Source organism: Jaculus jaculus, chromosome 4, assembly GCF_020740685.1.
Source record: "Jaculus jaculus isolate mJacJac1 chromosome 4, mJacJac1.mat.Y.cur, whole genome shotgun sequence".
Taxonomy (NCBI): domain Eukaryota; kingdom Metazoa; phylum Chordata; class Mammalia; order Rodentia; family Dipodidae; genus Jaculus; species Jaculus jaculus.
Window position 1 is genome coordinate 132,598,337 of NC_059105.1, and position 19,804 is coordinate 132,618,140.

Here is a 19,804-nt window from a genome sequence, read left to right on the forward strand (position 1 = left end):
TCTTTTAGTGTCAGAGGTTGACAAACTGACTATGGGACAAGAATTATCAACAGTGCGAGCGCCACGCTCAGTACTGACATTAATGGAGTATAAGGGACTCCACTGGCTGACAAACATCTGGACGGTCAAATATCAGGGAATGCTGTGTGAGTCCCTGTACATTCTCCTAGAAGTAGTATAGGTGGCCCTGCTGCTTACCGAGCCAGGACAGCCAGATCACGACTGCATCGAAGTCAGGGATGAGCTATGTTCCAACTGACTGGACTTAATGGGCCAGCCTTTGATGAAGGACCCCAAAACTGAGTATTTCACCAATGGTAGCCCTGTATTTTTACTTTTTTTTTTTTTTTGAGACAGAACTCCCAATTTCCAGTTTTCCTAACTTTCTCTGCCCATTAAAAGTCCACATGCCCCTCCATAGCACATTCCAAATGGCTGGTGCCTCCTTCTAGCCCAGTAAAAAACCTATGAAAACGATTGGGGGATCGTCATGCACTGGAGGCCAACCTAGGACTACAGAGTGAGTGAGATGCAGGTCAAACCTTGAAGTATCCAATAATTAAAAAAAAAAAAAATTAGGGCTGGAGAGATGGTTAAGCGCTTGCCTGTGAAGCCTAAGGACCCGGGTTCGAGGCTCAATTCCCCAGGACCCACGTTAGCCAGATGCACAAGGGGGCGCCCACGTCTGGAGTTCGTTTGCAGTGGCTGGAGCCCTGGCACGCCCATTTGCTCTGTCTCTCTGTCTCTCAAATAAATAAATAAAAATAAACAAAAAAACTAAAAAAGCATAAAAGGTTTTTACTAGCACTTACAGTAAGTGTCTCAAAGCTGCAGGCGCACACGTGCGTCTACAAACACAATCTCGACCATCTCCAAAGGCCGCGACACTCCCGTATTCGTGCAGCGGAGACCGGCCGAGGATGGAGAGGCGAGAAGCAGGATCAGGACAGGCCCGGGGGCGCCGCGGCGCGGGAGCGCGCACAGCCGGCCCGGCGCGCAGGTTCCGTCCCCGGCGCGGCCCTCCCGGGAGCGGCCGCGGCCCGGTGCGCTCTGCGGGGCGGGGGCTTCTGGTACTTTCTGGAGGCCGCGGCTCGCCGGCTGGAAACGCCCGCGCGGAGCCGCGGCGGTCCCTGCTCGGGGCGAGGCTGCGGCGCCAAGGCCAAGTGGGGTGAGGGCGACCGGCGCTGGGTCGTGGAGCCGCGGGAGGACGCCGCCGACGCGGACAGCCGGCACTGGTGAGGCGCCGGCCTCGCTGGGCCGCGGCCCGGGCGCTCGTCGCGGTGTGGGCGCCCGCGCCCTTCCCCTCGCCCAGCCCGCCGCGGCCGCCCCGGCCTCCGCGGTCCCCGCCGCCGGCCAGTGCGCGGGCCGAGGAGGGGCTTTGATCTCACCGGGCTTTCTCTGAGTTTGAACCTGTCGGTTTTGCGCTCCCGAGCCTGGGCTGACGATCACCTCCCTCTCCTCCAGAGCCCCAGCAGGGGATGCTCTTGGCCTCGAGGGCTGGGACGCAAGACCAGAGTCGGAGGTGGGTCCTGAGGCAGCTCCCAGGGCCTGTGAGATGAGCTCCTTTCTGTTCCCTAAGAATATCATTTGGGAAACTTGCAAGAGATAATGCATATATGGAAATACTTGATAACTGGCATTGTCACGCTTCAGGTTATTTAAATTACCACCGTTGGGGTTAGAGGGATGGCTTAGCGGTTAATGCGCTTGCCTGCAAAGCTAAAGGACCCATGTTCGATTCTCCAGGTCCCACGTAAGCCAGATACACAAGGTGGCGCATGCATCTGGAGTTCCTTTGCAGTGGCTTAAGGCCCTAGCGCACCCATTCTCTCTCTGACTTTCTCTCTCAAATATAAATAAAATACATAAAATTCTTACCACAATTATATATGACGCTGTTATATATATTTCCAGTGGGTGAGATTGCTAGACTCTCCTCTCTAGCCTGTGCATGAGTGTATTTATTTATTTTTGTTTGTTTGTTTTGAGGTAGGGTTTCACTCTAGCCCAGGCTGAGCTGGAAGTCACTATATAGTCTCAGGGTGGCCTCGAACTCATGGCGATCCTCCTACCTCTGCCTCCCAAGTACTAGGATTAAAGGCATGCACCACCATGCCCAGCTTTTATTTTTTTATTTTTTGTTAATTTTTATTGATTTGAATAAACATTGTTATCGAACCTTTCTCTTTAGGACAAAACAGAAGGCAGTTCAAGCATCTGTCATAGAGAGTGATCACAAAATCCAGCAGCTACCGAGCTCTCAGTATACCCCAAAGTCACACTTCGTGTTCTTGGTGAACTTTCTTTAAAAACTAGGGATAAGCTTTAAATCAATGCCAGAATGAGGTCTGTGGAATTGTGTGTTTCACAAGAGAATTATGAGACTTATGTGGGAACCCCAAACTCAAGGCAGCCCTGGGAGAAGCAAGGCAAGGAAGAAAATCAGTGACAATGCAAGGGAAGGAAGGTCATGAGTTGGCTGCACTTGCCACACAGAACTGGCTCCTCAGGTGTTTCCATTCCAGCCTTTTGTTCCTTCCACTCAGCCAAGGCAAGGCACTGGCCATCTGGTGGGTCCCTGGTGGACAGCATCACCCCATTTTCAGAAGCAGTCAAACCGTTGGTGAGGAGCCCAGGCATAGTCAGGAAACAATAAGAAGGTGAGTCAAGCCTTAGCTATTTCTACAGCTCCACCCTAGGGTGCACAGTTGTAGTCTTCCCAGGAAATGAAAAGCATCCTTGAAGTCCTGTCAAGTCATCCTGATGCCTCACTCTGGGGTTCCCCGGGAAGTCCTCATCATGTTCCGAGCCATGACTCTCTAAGTCTCATGCTAACAAGGGGATTGTTGTTAATACCTCTTAGTCATGTCCTCCATAGATGAGCCATTGAGAAGATGCTTTGGTTTCTTCATATTATTATCGTAATTGGCATCATCGTCATCAGTCATCATTACTAGCTGCAAGTAAATTGACTGCAATCTTCTTAGCACTTCGTAGCTATCTTTTGCTGATCCAATTTTCTGAACAGAATCTTACTAGATTGGCTGTAGGAATGAATGAGCCCTTCGCATGCCAATAGCAAAGAAGGTTGGCATGAGCATGGTTGGGAGCTTAGCAGGGTGGGCGATGTTAAAACTGGGAATGCCAGCCTGATGACTGTTATTTAAATACAGAATGATATCAGAATATCACTGAATCATTTTTATAAACTTTACTCTGTAATTATCATACAGCAACCATTTTAGTACATAGTACCATGGATATATATATATTTTTTTGTATTGCTTTGTTTTTTTCGGACATAGTCTTGCTATATACCCCTGGCTGGTCTTGAACCCACAAACCTGCCTCTGCCTCCTGTGCGGGAGGATTGTAGGTGTGCGTCAATATACTAGGCTAGAATTTTAACATGTTTATGCAATTTATGCAACCAACCCTATAAGCAGGACACTACATGATCCCATGATTCCAGCAACCTCATTCAGCGCACTTATAGTCAAACCTCCTTGGCTGCTGGTCAGTTCTTTGCCGCTGTGGTTTTGCCTTCTATAGATTGTCATTCAATGGATAATATAGTATATAACCTTTTCTCTAATTCTTTTTTTTTAATTATTTTAATTTTTATTAACATTTTCCATGATTATAAAATATATCCCATGGTAATTCCCTCCCTCCCCACCCCCACACTTTCCCATTTGAAATTCCATTCTCCATCATATTATCTCCCCATTACAATCATTGTAATTACATATATACAATATCAGCCTATTAAGTATCCTCCTCCCTTCCTTTCTCTACCCTTTATGTCTCCTTTTTAACTTACTGGCCTCTGCTACTAAGTATTTTCATTCTCACGCAGAAGCCCAGTCATCTGTAGCTAGGATCCACATATGAGAGAGAACATGTGGCGCTTGGCTTTCTGGGCCTGGGTTACCTCACTTAGTATAATACTTTCCAGGTCCATCCATTTTTCTGCAAATTTCATAACTTCATTTTTCTTTACCGCTGAGTAGAACTCCATTGTATAAATGTGCCACATCTTCATTATCCACTCATCTGTTGAGGGACATCTAGGCTGGTTCCATTTCCCAGCTATTATAAATTGAGCAGCAATAAACATGGTTGAGCACGTACTTCTAAGGATTGTTTTTATTTTCAATGTAGGGTGTCATTGTAGCCCAGGCTGACCTCGAAATCACAGTGATTCTCCTACCTCTGCCTCGGAAGTGCTGGGATTAAATGTGTGTTCCATCGTTCCCAGCTCAGTGTTTTTGTTTTTTCAAAGGCAGGGTCTCATTCTAGCCCAGGATGGCCTTTAGTTTGTGGAGATCCTACCTTAACCTGAGATGAAAGTCCTACCTCTCCATTCTCCCCCCTGCCACCAGTGTATTTAAGATTCAGTAAGTGTTGCAGCCGGGCATGGTGGCGCATGCCTTTAATCCCAGCACTCGGGAGGCAGAGGTAGGAGGATTACCATGAGTTCGAGGCCTCCCTGAGACTCCATAGTGAATTCCAGGTCAGCCTGGGCTAGCGTGAGACCCTACCTCGAAAAAAAAAAAAAGATTCATTAAGTGTACATGATGGATAATAGTGACTTCAAGTGAGCTAGCAGAAGTGAAGATATCTGGTAGAAAGGTAATTGGAAAAGCACATTTGCAAATTGGAGGCTGTTGAAAGGACCAAGACTGATTGGGGATGGGCCTGGATGACATCCTGGTTGTGCACATGAAGATCAACCAAGTCATTCCACCCCTGTGGCCTTCTTTACCCAAGCAGGACTGAGCGGGATGCCACTAGTTGGTCTAAAGGGAAGCTCAGAGAACTCCTGGTTGGCATTGCTATGGAGATCCAGGCTGGCTGCTGTGTCATCAGTGAGCTGAAGCAGGTGGAAGGTGAGGCTTCTTGTAGCAACCGCAAAGGAAAGCTTATTTTCTTCTATGAGTGGAACATCAAGTTGGCTTGGAAAGGTAAGAAGGGGTCTCCATTGGGACAGCCTTGGGCAGAGTCAGCCCATTCAGTCAGCATTAGTGGGTCCTGACCTTCAGATGCACTTGGGAGTTATGTGAAAGCTGGAGCTGAGCTTTCTCCAGTGCTTCTGCTGCTTGGAGCTCAGTTCTCAGCCAGACCCTTTTCTACCAGTACCTCTAGCACTGGACTTAGGTATTGCTGTCTGAGCACTCTCCACCTGTAGCTGCCCACTCCCTTGGAGCTTTTGCCTGTGTTAAGTCTCCCTTGCTCCATCATGAAACTCATTGAAGACTTCTTCCTTGTGCTATCTCTGTTCCTTCGCCATATTCCCCCTAAGTTCTGATACTTGATATACTGTACGTGGAAACTAAAGATTTTATTAGCTCACTGTCATGTATTAGGGCAAAGCTTTTTTAATAACAGCATTATGGATATTTACATAATATTGATATATATGACATAGTTCATATATGTTATAAATTCTTCCCTCCCCCTTATTTTTTGTTTTTTTCCAGGTAGGGTGTCACTCTGGCCCAGGCTGACCTGGAATTCATTCTGTACTCTCAGGCTGGCCTTGAACTTACAACGATCCTCCCACCTCCAAGAGCTGGGATTAAAGGTGTGCACCACCACACCCAGGTCTAAATTGCCCTTCTAATACATATAATTCAGTGATTTTTCTGGTTATGTAATCATTGCTGCAGTCAGTTGTAGAACATTTTATTGCTCCAGAAAGAAATACTGTGCTAATAGTAATCGCTCCCCATTTTCCACTTCTGGAAAATCCTGACAGCTCCTTTCTAGACGGTTTGTGTTAGAGAGAAGCTGAATAATCTGGCTTTGGCCTCTGCTGTCATGGGACAGGAGTCTAGGGAGATATTCAGGAACCCTGCAAGTTTGAGGGCTAGCTTGGACTACATAGAAAGTTCAAGGCAGGGCTGGAGAGATGGCTTAGTGGTTAAGGCACTTGCCTGCAAAGCCAAAGGACCCAGGTTAGATTCCCCAATATCCACATAAAGCCAGATGCACAAGGTGGCATATGCGCCGGGAACTGGTTTGTAGTGGCTGGAAGCCCTGGCATGCCCATTCTCTCTATATATCTGCCCCTCTCTCTCAAATAAATAGTTTAAAAAATATTTTTTAAAAAAGTTCAAGTCAATAGCTTAGAGGTAGAGAACCTTTCTAGGGTGCAGAAGACCCTTGGGTCAGAGTCTGGCACCACACTGACATTCACATGCACACACATGCACGCATGCACAGTCCTCTGTTGCTGTCCTGTTGGCTGTAGCTCGTTGGATTGTAGCAGGATAGGACTCAGGGACCTGAGGAACTTCATGACCTCTGTTTCTTTATTTTCCTTGGTCCAAAGAAACAACCAGCTCCTTTGCAAAATAAGATGCACCCAGCCCTTGTGTAATGAACAAATAGATTCCAGATCCAGGAGTGTGAGAATCATTGATTGCTGCCTTTAAACAGCCTTTAGGGCAGCATCAAGCAAGGGAAGACCCTCAGATGACCATTGTGGAGTTGAACCCTGCCAATTGGCATTCTTTTTGTCTATGAGTTAGATAATACTGTGAAGCCCTTTAAGTCCCAGATGTTCCAGGTGGATTCAGACCAGACCATACATAGCACCGTGGAACCTGTAGTTGTCCAGAGAAAGGCTAAGAAGTGAAGGCTGGACCAGGCGGGAGCAGTCTGAAGAACATGCTCCCATCTCTGTTACTGGAACTGCTCGCCTCCCTACACGCCACACTCCTTGCATGTGTGGGTATCTCAGCTTGAAGCTGCAGATGAGGTCTGCTGGCTCTCCATCTTAGCAGTTTTTCTCCTACACCCACTTCTTTTAGAGAATCGAGTAGAGTAGTGCCTCTGGGGCCCTGGATTGTAGTCCACACTGAGGGAAGGCTTTTTTAATTTCAGAGGGATTTTGCTAGTGCTTGTCTAACTCGGGCCCTGTCAGAGGAAGGGATGTGAAGAACCATGCAAGGAAAAGTGAATGAGAAGCCAGAGTCTGTGCCACAGGAACCAGTCTGGTATTTTCCTACATAGGTCGCTGTCTGAGGATTCTAGCCCTTTCCGTGGAAGATGAATGTAGCTTGCCTGGTGGTTAAAAACAAACAAAAACAAGAAGTGGTTTCTCCCAGACCCAGAAGGTATCAACCATGAATGATGCATATATTTCCTTTACAAAAATTCCTTTTGGAGTTAGGGTCTCACTCTAGTCCAGGCTGACCTATAATTCACGATGTAGTCTCAGAGTGGCCTCGATACTCCTGTCTTTACCTCCTCAGTGCTGGGATTAAAAGCATGTGCCACCACTCCCGGCAAAATTAATTAATTAATTAATTAATTAATTAATTAAGCAAATGAAACAAAGAATCCCAGGCAGTTGAAATTGTCTCGTGTGTAGTCTGGCCTTCAGAAAACAAGCCACTCTTGATGTCCATGCATAAAGCCCTTAACTTCTAAGGGACAGAACCTTGCAGAACCCTTTCCACCCTGTTGATGGCAATGAAATGCCCCTAGATCATACTCTGGAGTGTCTTTTCAGTGTGGCTAATTCCTGAATCATGTTCCAGTTCCTTGGCCCTGCTTTTGGGAGCTCAGTTTTCTCATTTTGAGCATAATCTTATTAAATGCCTTTTCTTCCCAGATCATTATAATAAAGGAATTATGTCTAATTAAAACAACAATAAAAAATTTCTATGCTTAGCTAAAAGACCAGCTGAGGCTTACCCAACTGCTGTTCCAGATGTACAGAATTTGGTTCTGAAAGAAATCTGTGTAGGGATGACATAAGACCTCCCTGGGCCATAGCCTGCCTCCCTAACACTTTCCATGAGCAGAACTCATTGTTCTTTTTTGCTTTCCAACAGTCTTGTGCCTTTTTTCTCCCTCTCTCTTTGGGTTTTTGAGGTAGGTTCTTCTTGTAGCCCAGGCTGATCTGGAATTCACTCTGTAGTCTCAGGGTAACCTCAAACTCATGGCAATCCTCCTACCTCTGCCTCCCGAGTGCTGGGATTAAATGTGTGTCCCACCATGTGTGGCTCTTTATTTTTTATTTATTTATTTGAGAGAAAGAGGCAGATGAGAGAGAGAGAAAGAAAGAATATGAATGTATGAGGAATGGGTGTGCCAGGGCCTCTAGTCACTGCAAATGAATCTAGATGCATGTGCCACCTTGTGCATCTGGCTTATGTGGGTACTGGGGAATTGAACCTGGGTCCTTAGGCTTTATAGGCAAGCACCTTAACCTCTAAGCCATTTCTCCAGTCCCTTGTGCCTTCTGTTGATAGTAGTTATCCTACTTTGACATGGTAGGATAAGACACTGGGGGATAAGAAGAGATGTGTGTGACAAATGAACTTTCTGTGGGGATGTCACCCTTGACTTCTTATCCATGCTGGCTAACCCTGTTACCTGTCTTGGCTGTTCCCCTGTAAGGAGGTGGAACCTTATGTAGGCTATTTAGTCAGACAGGGCAGTTTTGCATAAAGCCAGTTGTTATTTTTTAATTGAAACCATTTTGTTCTTTCTAGGTACAGTTAAGGAATCTTGTGTGAAGCACAAAGGATTGATTGAAGTACCTTCTGCTAAAGATGCTGGGCATTTGGAATGTGGTCATTAGGGCACTCTTTCCTGGTGTGAGAGTTGTGAATTGTGAAAAGCCATATGCCAAGGGTTGCTGTACTGTGGAGACAGTATGGTTTGTGGAGCTGACATGATGTAGGAAAAGGAGGAAGCCCTGAGAAGCTCCAGACTCCCCAGGACCAGGTATGGACCTGGCAGGCAGCTGTATCTGCCATGGCTTTCTCTTCTGTTCAGTGGGTTAATTTATCCTTCAGGGATGCCACAGGTTAAATGTAATAAAGTTATGTGCTATGAAATACTTAGGCCACTTGCTTAGCTTCCTGAATGTAACTATGTCTCTTTCACTATACCTCTGCTGTTTTCTCTTTAATAGCGATGGTTCTCTGCCGTTAACTGTGCTTTCTCTTGAGTATGCCTCATGGTTTTTATAAGCTAACTCTTAGGATGTTTTTTTTTTTTAATTTTTTCCACCCCCGCGGTAGGGTCTCACTCTAGTCCAAGATGACCTGGAATTCACTATGTAGTCCCAGGGTGGATTAAAGGTGTGCGCCACCACGCTTGGCAATGTGTTGCTTTTTTTTTTTTTCTTTTGGTTTTTCAAGGTAGGGTCTCACTCTAGCTCAGGCTGACCTGAAATTCACTGTGTAGTCTCAGGGTGGCTTTGAACTCATGGCAATCCTCCTACCTCTGCCTCCAGAGATGTGTTGCTTTTGATTGCCTCTCCTAGTCCTCCTGAGAGATGGAGCCTACTTATTCCCACACCTGCTTTGTCTCTGCACATGGGAAGTTTGCTTTTAGGGATGAGACCATTGTACAGCAGCTGCATGTTCCAAATCAAGAGTCTGGCAATGTATTTGACTTGTGTTCAACGTAAGAGTAGCATGTCTTATGAAGCCCCATGAAGATGGGGCTGTTGGGCTGGAGGGATGGCTTAGTGGTTAAGGTGCTTGCCTGCAAAGCCAAAGGACCCAGGTTCAATTCCCCAGGACCCATGTAAGCCAGCTACACGAGGGGGCGCAAGCATCTGGAATTCGTTTGCAGTGACTGGAGGCCCTAGTGTGCCCATTCTCTCAATCTCTCTCTCTTACTCTGTCAAATAAATAATGAAATTAAAATTAATTTATTTTTTTTAAAAAGGATGGGGCTGTCTCAGACTTGGGTTTGCTGTACTCAGGTGTTGTGGTTTTATTTTGCTATGTTCAGATCATCTAGAAAGCTTTCCAATATGCTAATCTGGTCTTTTAAAGATTGTACCCCTGCAATACTAGCACTCAGTGAGGCAGAGGTAGAAGGTTCTCTGTGAGTTCGAGGCCAGCCTGGGACTACAGAGTGAATTCCAGGTCAGCCCCATTTTTGCTTTGTGGATACTGCAAAGTGCCAGTCACACACCCCTGCCTTTCTATCTTCTCTTTCTCTTTGTTAACTCATATTCTTTCTTCTATTCTTTCTCTTGATTTTTCTCCCTGCCAAAAGAGTATAGCTCAAGGCCATAGTGGAAACTTTATTTTCCTAATTAGTGGTTTTGGAGTTGTAGACCAGCACTGTTCAGTGTAAACTTGCATAAACCATATGCATTAAATTTTTTTCTAATAGCTATATTAGAAACTAGGTAAAACATTTTTTGTTTTTAGAGGTTAGGGTCTCACTGTAGCCCAGGCTGACCTGGAATTAACTATGTAGTCTCAAGGTGGCCTTGAACTCATGGTGGTACTCCTTCCTCTGCCTCCCAAGTGCTGGGATTAAAGGCATAAGCCCCCACACCCGAATATTTATTTTTATTTTCAAGGTAGGGTCTCCCACTAGCCCAGGCTGACCTGGATTTCACTAAGTAATCTCTCAGGCTGGTCTCAAACTCAGTGATCTTCCTACCTTTGCCTTTCGAGTGCTGGGATTAAAGGTGTGTGCCACCATGCCCAGCCCTAACATTTTAAAAAATTTTATTTGCACACACATGGGCATCCTGCCTCTGCAAATGAATACCAGACACTTGTGCCACTTGTGTCTAGTTTATGTTGGTGGCTTGGGAATTAAACCAGGGCTAGTAAGCTTTCCAAGCCACCACCTTTAACTAGTGAACCATCTTCCCAGCACCAGGTGATTCATAGTGTGAAGTCCAGTCATGATTTGGCTCCCTATCCCGTCTCTTGTTAAAAATCTCTTACATTGGGCTGGAGAGATGGCTTAGCGGTTAAGAGCCTGCCTATGAAGCCTAAGGGCCCCAGTTTGAGGCTTGATTCCCCAGTACCCATGTAAGCAGATACACAAGGTGGCACATGCGTCTGGAGTTCGTTTGTAGTGGCTGGAGGCCCTTGATGCGCTCATTCGCTCTCTCTCTCTCTCTGCCTCTTCCTCTGTCTACCTGTCACTCTCAAATAAAAATATACCAAAAAGGGCTGGAGAGATGGTTAAGTGCTTGCCTGTGAAGCCTAAGGATCCTGGTTCGAGGCTCGACTCCCCAGGACCCATGTTAGCCAGATGCACAAGGGGGCGTACGCGTCTGGAATTCGTTTGCAGTGGCTGAAGGCCCTGGCATGCCCATTCTCTCTCCCTCTCTCTATCTGCCTCTTTCTCTGTTGCTCTCAAATAAATAAATAAATCAAAATATACCAAAAAAAACCCCAAAACTCTTACATCCTCTACAAGTATGAAGAAACCTATCACAGCTCTTATACCACTTCTCTGCCATTCCCAGATCTCTCATCCCCAGTGACCCTTTTTATAAGACTTAAATTAAACCAGATTTTTTTGTTAAGTTATTTTTGTAATTGGTAGGAAACATGAGTAAAAAGAAGGGGGATGGGGATATACTGAAGGATCTTGTGAAAACTACAGGCGCCACCAAGGTCAGGGAGGCCCTTGGAAAGTACCTGAAGGCACTGAAGACAGGTAGAGGCATCCCTTGTGTCTTAAAGAGTCCTTTGTCTATCCAAGTTGTGGTCTGCACTGTTGTGTGGATTCCCAGGCCAGGCTCCTGAACCCCTTCTTCATGATGCAGAATAAACTTTAGTCTGGATATATTATTTATTTATTTATTTATTTGAGAGCGACAGACACAGAGAGAAAGACAGATAGAGGAAGAGAGAGAGAATGGGCGCGCCAGGGCTTCCAGCCTCTGCAAACGAACTCCAGACACGTGCGCCCCCTTGTGTATCTGGCTAACGTGGGACCTGGGGAACCGAGCCTCGAACCGGGGTCCTTAGGCTTCACAGGCAAGTGCTTAACCGCTAAGCCATCTCTCCACCCCCTTAGTCTGGATATTGAGAGCTACTCATGGTGAGACCATGCTTAGTAACTCAGTAAGTCAGTATTATGTATTCCATGAATCAGTTTGGCAATTGTTTGGAAAAGTTTTATAAACTGGGTATGGTGGTATGTGTTGGTAATCTCAGCATTTGGGAGGCTGAGGCAGGAAGACTGCTGAAAATTCGTGCTCAGTGAGACCCCTGTCTCAAAAACAACAAAACAACCAGTAGTAGTAGTTTTCTTGAATGAGAATCATCAGTTGTATAATTACTTAATATCTATCTTCCCTGCTAGACTGTGATCTCCATGAGGGCATGGGGGGTATCTGTCTTGTTCAGTGATTACTTCTAGTCTCTAGCACAATGGCTGTCACATAGTAGGTGTTTAATAAATCTTTACATAGTGATGAGTATATAAAGAAAGTGACTGCAGTTAAATATGTGATAATGCCTATACTGCATGGAAGGGAGGCTATTATCTGTTCCCTAAATTACAGGTTCTTACCCAAGCAGAATGACCAGCAGGACCCTTTCTCTGTACCTTATCCTTGGATCATGCTGGTAAAATATCTAGGTATTGGGCATAGATAGGTTTGGGGTATCACCCTTCCTACAAGCCCTGAGGCATGAAGTCTGAGAATAAGTTTTGTGAGGTGGTGGGGAAGCAAAGTCAAGTGCCCAGTTTGGACAGTAGGCGAGGATCACAATGCTATTACAATCCATGTACAACACAGTTATTTGAAAAAGAACTTTTGAAAATTTAGTGCTTTTAAAAGAGTATGATAAAGCCAGGCATGGTGGTGTAATGCCTTTAATCCCAGCACTCAGGAGGCAGAGGTAGGATTGCCATGAATTCAAGGCCAGCCTGAAGTCTCATAGTGAATTCCAGGTCGGCCTGGGCTAGAATGAGACCCTATCTCAGGAAAAAAAAAAAAAAAAAAAAGTATGCTAGGGGCTGGAGAGATGGTTCAGTGGTTAAAGGTGGTTGCTTGCAAAGCCTGATGGTCCAGGTTCAATTCCCCCATACCCATGTGAAGTCAGATGCACAAAGTAGCACATGCATCTGGAGTTTGTTTGCAGCAGTAGGAAGCCCCAATGTGCCCATATTCTGTCTCTTCTCAAATAAACATTAAGCCAGGTGTGGTGGTGCACGCCTTTAATCCCAACACTTGGGAGGCAGAGGTAGGAGGACTGACATGAGTTGGAGGCCACCCTGAGAGTACAAGAGTGAATTCTAGGTCAGCCTGAGCTACCGTGCGACCTTACCTTGATAAACAAAAACAAAAACAACAAAAATCGAATAAATTTTTAAAAATAAAGTTAAAAAAATTTTAAAAAGGAAATGATAAAGTGTGGCCTTTGCTGTAGTGGAATTCATGTTAAGTATCAATAATTTTGTATGTTAAAACATTAAGCGGTCTTGAAGACTTAAAAATACTTTAAGAAAGCTTTATGTACCAGTTCTTTCATTTTGGGTTTTCTTCAAATTTTTTGTGTTTGTTTTGTTTTTTTTTTCGAGGTTGGGTCTTGCTGTAGCCTAGGCTGACCTGGAATTCACTATGTATTCTCAAGCTGGCCTAGAAATCACAGCAATTCTCCTACCTCTGCCTCCTAAGTGCTGGGATTAAAGGTGTGTGCCACCATGCCCGTCTTTTTTTTTTTTTTCCATTTTGGGTTTGTCTATCTTAACTCTATGCTTACAAGGAAATATATCTTTCAGAAAATCATTTTCCATATATATATTTTTTTTTTACAGAATTTACAACAGGAATGATTTACCAACAAAAGCTGTAGTGACTCAGTAAATGATGGTTAAAACAGTGAAAATACTTTGCAGGTATGACCTTTGGTGGCTGGGGTAGGGAGAGTGAAAGGATACACTTAGTGAGTTTTTACGGAACCTGTTTTAGATAAAAATATTTTGGAGGCCAGGTATGATGGCTCACTCCTTTAATCCCGGCACTTAGGAGGCAGAGGTAGAAGGATCACTGTGAGTTCAAGGCCACCCTGAGTCTACATAGTGAATTCCAGATCAGCCTGGGCTACAGCAAGACTCTGCCTCCAAAAAAATTGGGGGGAGCATGGCTGAGAAGGCTAAACAGTTAAAGGCAATGCCTGTTGGCTTGGGTTCAATATCCCAAAACCATGTAAAGCAAGATGTACAAAGTGGCTCATGCATCTGGAGTTCCTTTGCAGTGGCAAGAGTCCCTGGTGTGCCCATACACTCTTTCTCAAATAAATATATTTTTAAAAAATTTGTTATATGTGGGCTGGAGAGATGGCTTAGTGGTTAAGTGCTTGCCTGTGAAGCCCAAGGACCCTGGTTTGAGGCTCGTCCCCAGGACCCATGTAAGCCAGATGCACCAGGTGGTGCATGCATCTGGAGTTCGTTTTCAGTGGCTGGAGGCCCTGACGTGCCCATTCTCTCTCTTATCTGCCTCTTTCTGTCACTCTCAAATAAATAAAAACAAATTGTTATATGTATTTGTTTGTAGACATGCACATGTATGTGCATTCCTGTGAGGCCAGAAAGAGATGTTATCTTCTTGCTCTGTCTATCTTAGTCTTTGAGACAAGGCTTCTCATTTAATTTGGAGCACACTTATTTGGCTAGATTAGCCATGCAGTAAGCTATAGCGATCCTTCTGTCTTGGCCTTTTCTGCAGTGGGATTGCAGGTATGTGCCACCATATTTGGCACTTTATGTGAGAACTGGGGATCTGAACTCAGGTCACGCTTGCACAGCAAGCATTTTACTGGCTGAGCCAATTCCCCTGCCCCTTCACATTTTGGATGAACTTTGGATATAATGAGGAGTGTTAATCCACATTTGTTTCTCTGTGAGCTTTATGTCTTTTTTTGCTTTTTGGAGGTAGTATCTCACTCTAGGCCAGGCTGACCTGGAACCCACTAATAGTCTCAGGGCGGCCCTGAACTTGTAGTGATCCAACTAACTCTGACTCCCAAGTACTGGATTTAAAGACATACGTCACCATGCCTGGCAACAAGACTTCTTAAAAAATAATGTTTATTGAGCTGGAGACATGGCTCAGCAGTTAAAGCACTTGCCAGCAAAGCCTAATGACCTCAGTTGGATTCCCTAGTATCCATGTAAAGCATAAAGTGGCACATGCTCCTGGAGCCCATCTGCAGTGACTGGAGGCCCTGGTGTCCCTATTCTGTCTCTCTTCTATGTATCTGCTTGCGAATGATAAATGTATTTTTGTTTTTTTCGAGATAGGGTCTCACTCTAGCCCAGGCTGACCTGGAATTCACTATGGAGTCTCAGGGTGGCCTCGAACTCACGGCAATCCTTCTACCTCTGCCTCCCGAGTGCTGGAATTAAAGGTGTGCGCCATCATGCCTGGCTCATAAATGTATTTTTTTTTTGATAAATATAATTTTTAAAAAGTAGTGCATCTGGCATTTGTTTAGTATCAAGAGAATCTGACACACACACTCCCCCCAAATATACAAATAAATAAAAATATTTTAAAAACATTTACTTGAGCCAAAGGTATGAGCATGCCAAGGCCTCTTGCACTGCAAACAAACTCGATCCATGTGAGCCTTCAAAGCATCTAGCTTTACATGGGTACTGGGAAAGCAAACCTGGGTTATTAGATTTAGAAGCCAAGTGCCTTTAACTACAATGTGTCTGGAGTTCATTTGCAGTGGATAGAGGTCCTGGGGCACCCATTCTCTCTCTGCCTTTCTTTGTCTCATATAAATAATATATTTCAGTGGAAGCTGGGCATGGTGGCACAAACTTTAATTGCAGCACTTGGGAGGCAGAGGTAGAAGGATCACTGTGAGCTCGAGGCCACTCTAAGACTACAGCCTGGGCTATAGTGAAACCCTACCCCAACAATAAAATAAATAAATAAATAAATACATACACACACAAACACACACACACATTCATTCATTCAGTGGAATGACCTTTTATCATGATGGATTTTAAATGTTTTTGAAATTGGGGAACTGGAATGTGTGCATGTGTATAACTGACACCCTTGAGCCTTATGCACATCATCTTTCACTCCGTCCTTGTACTTTCAGGTCCTATGTAATGTCCAACTAGGATTAAGGGTGTTCAGCCATAGCTGGGAATGGAACAGATAAAGAGCTCACAGTTCATGGTTTTGAAAGCAGAGGCCAGTGCTGATGGGGCTAAGCAAAAGGTTTTTTGTCATTTTCCTGTGTATGTGCAGAAGTGGTAGTACAATTTGGGATACTTCTATTTTATTGATATTGGTATTTTCACTGTTCTTTTGAACTTCTTGAGGATCAGGCCTCACCTCCAGTAACACTGGGTATAAGGATTCCCATCATGGCTCTGCACTTGATGGAAGTATTTAACAGTAGAGCAACTGTACAGTATCTTCATTGTGAAAGATGTAAGTAATTCTGTAAGCTAGTATTCTAAATGGAGGAAATGTGTCACAAAGAACAGGTTGGTTTTTGCTTTATCTTGTGGTTTAAAAGAAGCAAGCAGAGAGGGAAAGAGTAAGAAAGGGTGCACAAGAGTCGCATGCCACTCCACTGCAAATGAACCACTCTGTGTCTTTGGCTTTATATGGGTACTGGGAAATTGAACCTGCATCTTTAAACTTTGCAAGCAAGTGCCTAAGCCATTTCTCCATCCCTCCTTTGGTTATTATTTTTTAAAATTTTTTGAGGTAGGGTATCACTATAGGTCAGGCTGACCTGGAAATCACTGTGTAGTCAGTCTCAGGGTGGACTTGAGCTCATGGCAATCCTCCTATCTCTGCCTCTCCAGTGCTGAGATTAAAGGCATATGTAACCACACCCTGCTTCTTGGTATTTTTGAAGGATTCTGAGGACATAGATGACAAGAATAGCCAGGGATGGGGCTGGAGGGGTTGCTTAGTGATTAAGGTACTTACCTCCAAAGCCTAAGAACCCAGGTTTGGTTCCCCAGGATCCACCAGATGGTAAGCCAAATGCCCAAAGTGGTACATGCATCTGGAGTTCATTTGTAATGGCTAGAGGCCCTAGCACATGCCCATTCCATCTACCTCTTCCTCTAAGGTAGGATTTCACTCTAGCCCAGGCGGACCTGGAATTCACTATGTAGTCTCAGAGTGGCCTCAAACTCACAGCAATCCTACCTCTGTCTCCTGAGTGCTGGGATTAAAGGTGTGTGTCACCATGCCCGGCTTTTTAAATAAGTATTTTTTAAAAAGAAAAAACAAAACAAGATGCAACATGCACACACATATACAGTGATATGCATGTGTGGAATAACATGTCTACTGTGTTTTGTTTGGCTAGTTGGTGCAGGAAGTTTGCAAATCTCCTGCTGTATTAGAAGCTGAAAAAGGTGGGAAATTCCATATGTTTGATGGGAACATCACTGGTGAATATGTAGAATTGGTAAGTAATTGAAGTAAGCTGAGACTTAACTCTTCCCTTATTTCTATTTAGTCATTTGTTCATGTGTGTGAATGTATGATAGAGACAAAGAAAGGATATGGGTGCTCTACAGCCTCTTGCTGCTGCAAACAAACTCCAGGTGCAGGTGCCACATTGTGTACCTGGCTTTTAGTCATATCAGCTTTGCAAGCAAACACCTTTTAACTTCTGAGCCATCTCCCCAGCCCCTAATATTGCTTTGTTTTTAATTCTTTTCTTTTTGGCAGAACCAGGAACCAAGCCCAGGGCCTCATGAATTGCAGGCTAGTGCACTACCTTTGAGCAACATCCCCAGTGATAAAGTTGCTCCTTTTATAATTTGTTTTGGATTAAAAAAATATCTATATATATTTGCCAACAGAGAGAAGCAGAAGACAGAGAGAGAATGGGCACGCTAGGGCCTCTAGCCACTGCAAATGAACTTCAGATGCATGTGCCCCCTTGTGCATCAGGCTTATGTGGGTCCTGGGGAGTTGAACCTGGGTCCTTAATCTTCTCAGGCAATCGCATTAACTGCTAAGCCATCTCTCTAACCTGGAATTTTAGGATATATATATACATACATACATATACACACACATACATACATACATACACACACATACATACATACATACACACACACATACATACATACACACACACATACATACATACACACACACATACATACATACATACACACACACATACATATATATATATTTTTTTCTTTTTTTTAAAAATTATTTATTTATTTGAGAGTGACACAGAGAGAAAGACAGATAGAGAGAGAGAATGGGCGCGCCAGGGCTTCCAGCCTCTGCAAACGAACTCCAGACGCGTGTGCCCCCTTGTGCATCTGGCTAACGTGGGACCTGGGGAACCGAGCCTCGAACCGGGATCCTTAGGCTTCACAGGCAAGCGCTTAACCGCTAAGCCATGTCTCCAGCCCTTTTTTTTTGTTTTTCGAGGTAGGGTCTCACTCTGGCTCAGGCTGACCTGGAATTTACTATGTAATCTCAGGGTGGCCTTGAACTCTTGGCGATCCTCCTACCTCTGCCTCCCGAGTGCTGGGATTAAAGGCGTGCGCCACCACGCCCGGCAGGTTTTATATATTTAAAGCTCTTCTAGTTCTGCTACTTGAAAAATCATTAGGGTCTGTGTTGCCAAGTTTCAATTCCCCTTGATGCTAGTTCTCTGTTGTGGTCACCAATGTAACTATACTTCTCTCCTTGCTACTTATGCTACTTTGAGACATTTTGGCAATAATGAGAAGGACTGTCAGTAGTGTTGGCCTATAAACTGGAAGATAGCAGTATCTTTATTTAAAATTTAATTTCATTACTTTATGAATCATCTTAATTGGTAAGATTAGTTTCTTCCATATTGTATTTTGGGAAGTTTCAAAAGATGTCTGTGGCCGGGCATGGTGGCACACACCTTTAATTCCAGCACTTGGGAGGCAGAGGTAGGAGGATCGCTTTGAGTTCGAGGCCACCCTGAGACTAGTGAATTTCAGGTCAGCCTGAGCTAAGCAAGACCCTACCTTGGAAAACCAAAAAAAAAAAAAAAGTTTTCAGTGGAATTTCCTCTTTGCATTTTAGTCAACAAATAGATCATCGTGAAATGGAGATGTAAGAACTGGCCAGAAGGTTACATGCACTTGGTGTGTAAAGGCCCAACAGAGTCAAAGCTACAGAGGATAAGCTTCCCTCTTCCTGGTGCACTAATAAGACTTCTGTTTCCCCCCCAGAACACTATGCAACAGTTGCACTGAATTTTGTGCCTACTGTAGGGCAAACAGAATTACAATTGGACTGTAAAGGAGTTCCTGTCTGTAAAGAAGAAAACACGAAATCCTGTTGGCAGAAGCAGCATTTTGGAGAAATAAAAGGTTTACTACACTGACCACCCTAAATGCTTGAATTAGATTTTATAAGGGCATTTCATTACCGTTTGTAAGCAAAGTCTCCTCTCTTTAAAAAACAAACAAAAAAGCCCTTAAAAACAAAACCTTTTAATTTATTTTATATTGGATGAACTCCATTAAACTTTTGGAATTACTTTATTTTTTATCATTTATTTATTTATTTTTAAATGTATTTTTTATTTATTTGAGCAAGAGAGAGTATGGGTGTGCTAGAGCCTCCTGCCACCACAAACAAACTCTAGATACATGTGCCAAGTTGTGCATCTGGCTTTATGTGGGTATTGGGGAATTGAACCTGGGCTGTCAGGCTTCATAAGCAAGTACCTTTAACTGTGGAGCCCTTTCTCCAGCCCCCTGTTCAGAATTTAAGAGCACTGGTTTCTTATATAACTGAGTTAAAAGTAGTAAGCAACCTGAAATTAGGTATTAATCTCACCTTCTATAGCTGCTCCAGAAATGAAGTCTGTGTGTAGAAATTAGCCAAGCTAAAGTTTGTCCTAACTAGCTTACTTTCAGCTGTAGTTCACTTGAGAAGACAAATATATGGCATGTTACATGGTTTCCTTAGTTGACATCAAGGTGGAGCTGTAGTGCGTGACCCCAGCATGCTGAAGCACGGACTAGTTGGCTGGACTGTTATGTTCCCCTT

General features: G+C 44.2%; 1 protein-coding gene across 1 annotated transcript; it reads left to right on the plus strand.

Annotated features, from left to right (window-relative positions):
• Positions 1-1,464: 1,464 nt before the first annotated feature.
• Ahsa2p (activator of HSP90 ATPase homolog 2) lies at positions 1,465-19,150 on the plus strand. The gene is given in 12 exon segments (XM_012950395.2): positions 1,465-1,522; positions 4,777-4,967; positions 8,511-8,588; positions 11,335-11,448; positions 13,561-13,575; positions 13,578-13,597; positions 16,099-16,163; positions 16,165-16,204; positions 17,103-17,208; positions 18,830-18,877; positions 18,979-19,125; positions 19,128-19,150. Coding segments are annotated over 12 exon segments (891 nt in total). The 5' UTR covers positions 1,465-1,478.
• The last annotated feature ends 654 nt before the right edge of the window (positions 19,151-19,804 follow it).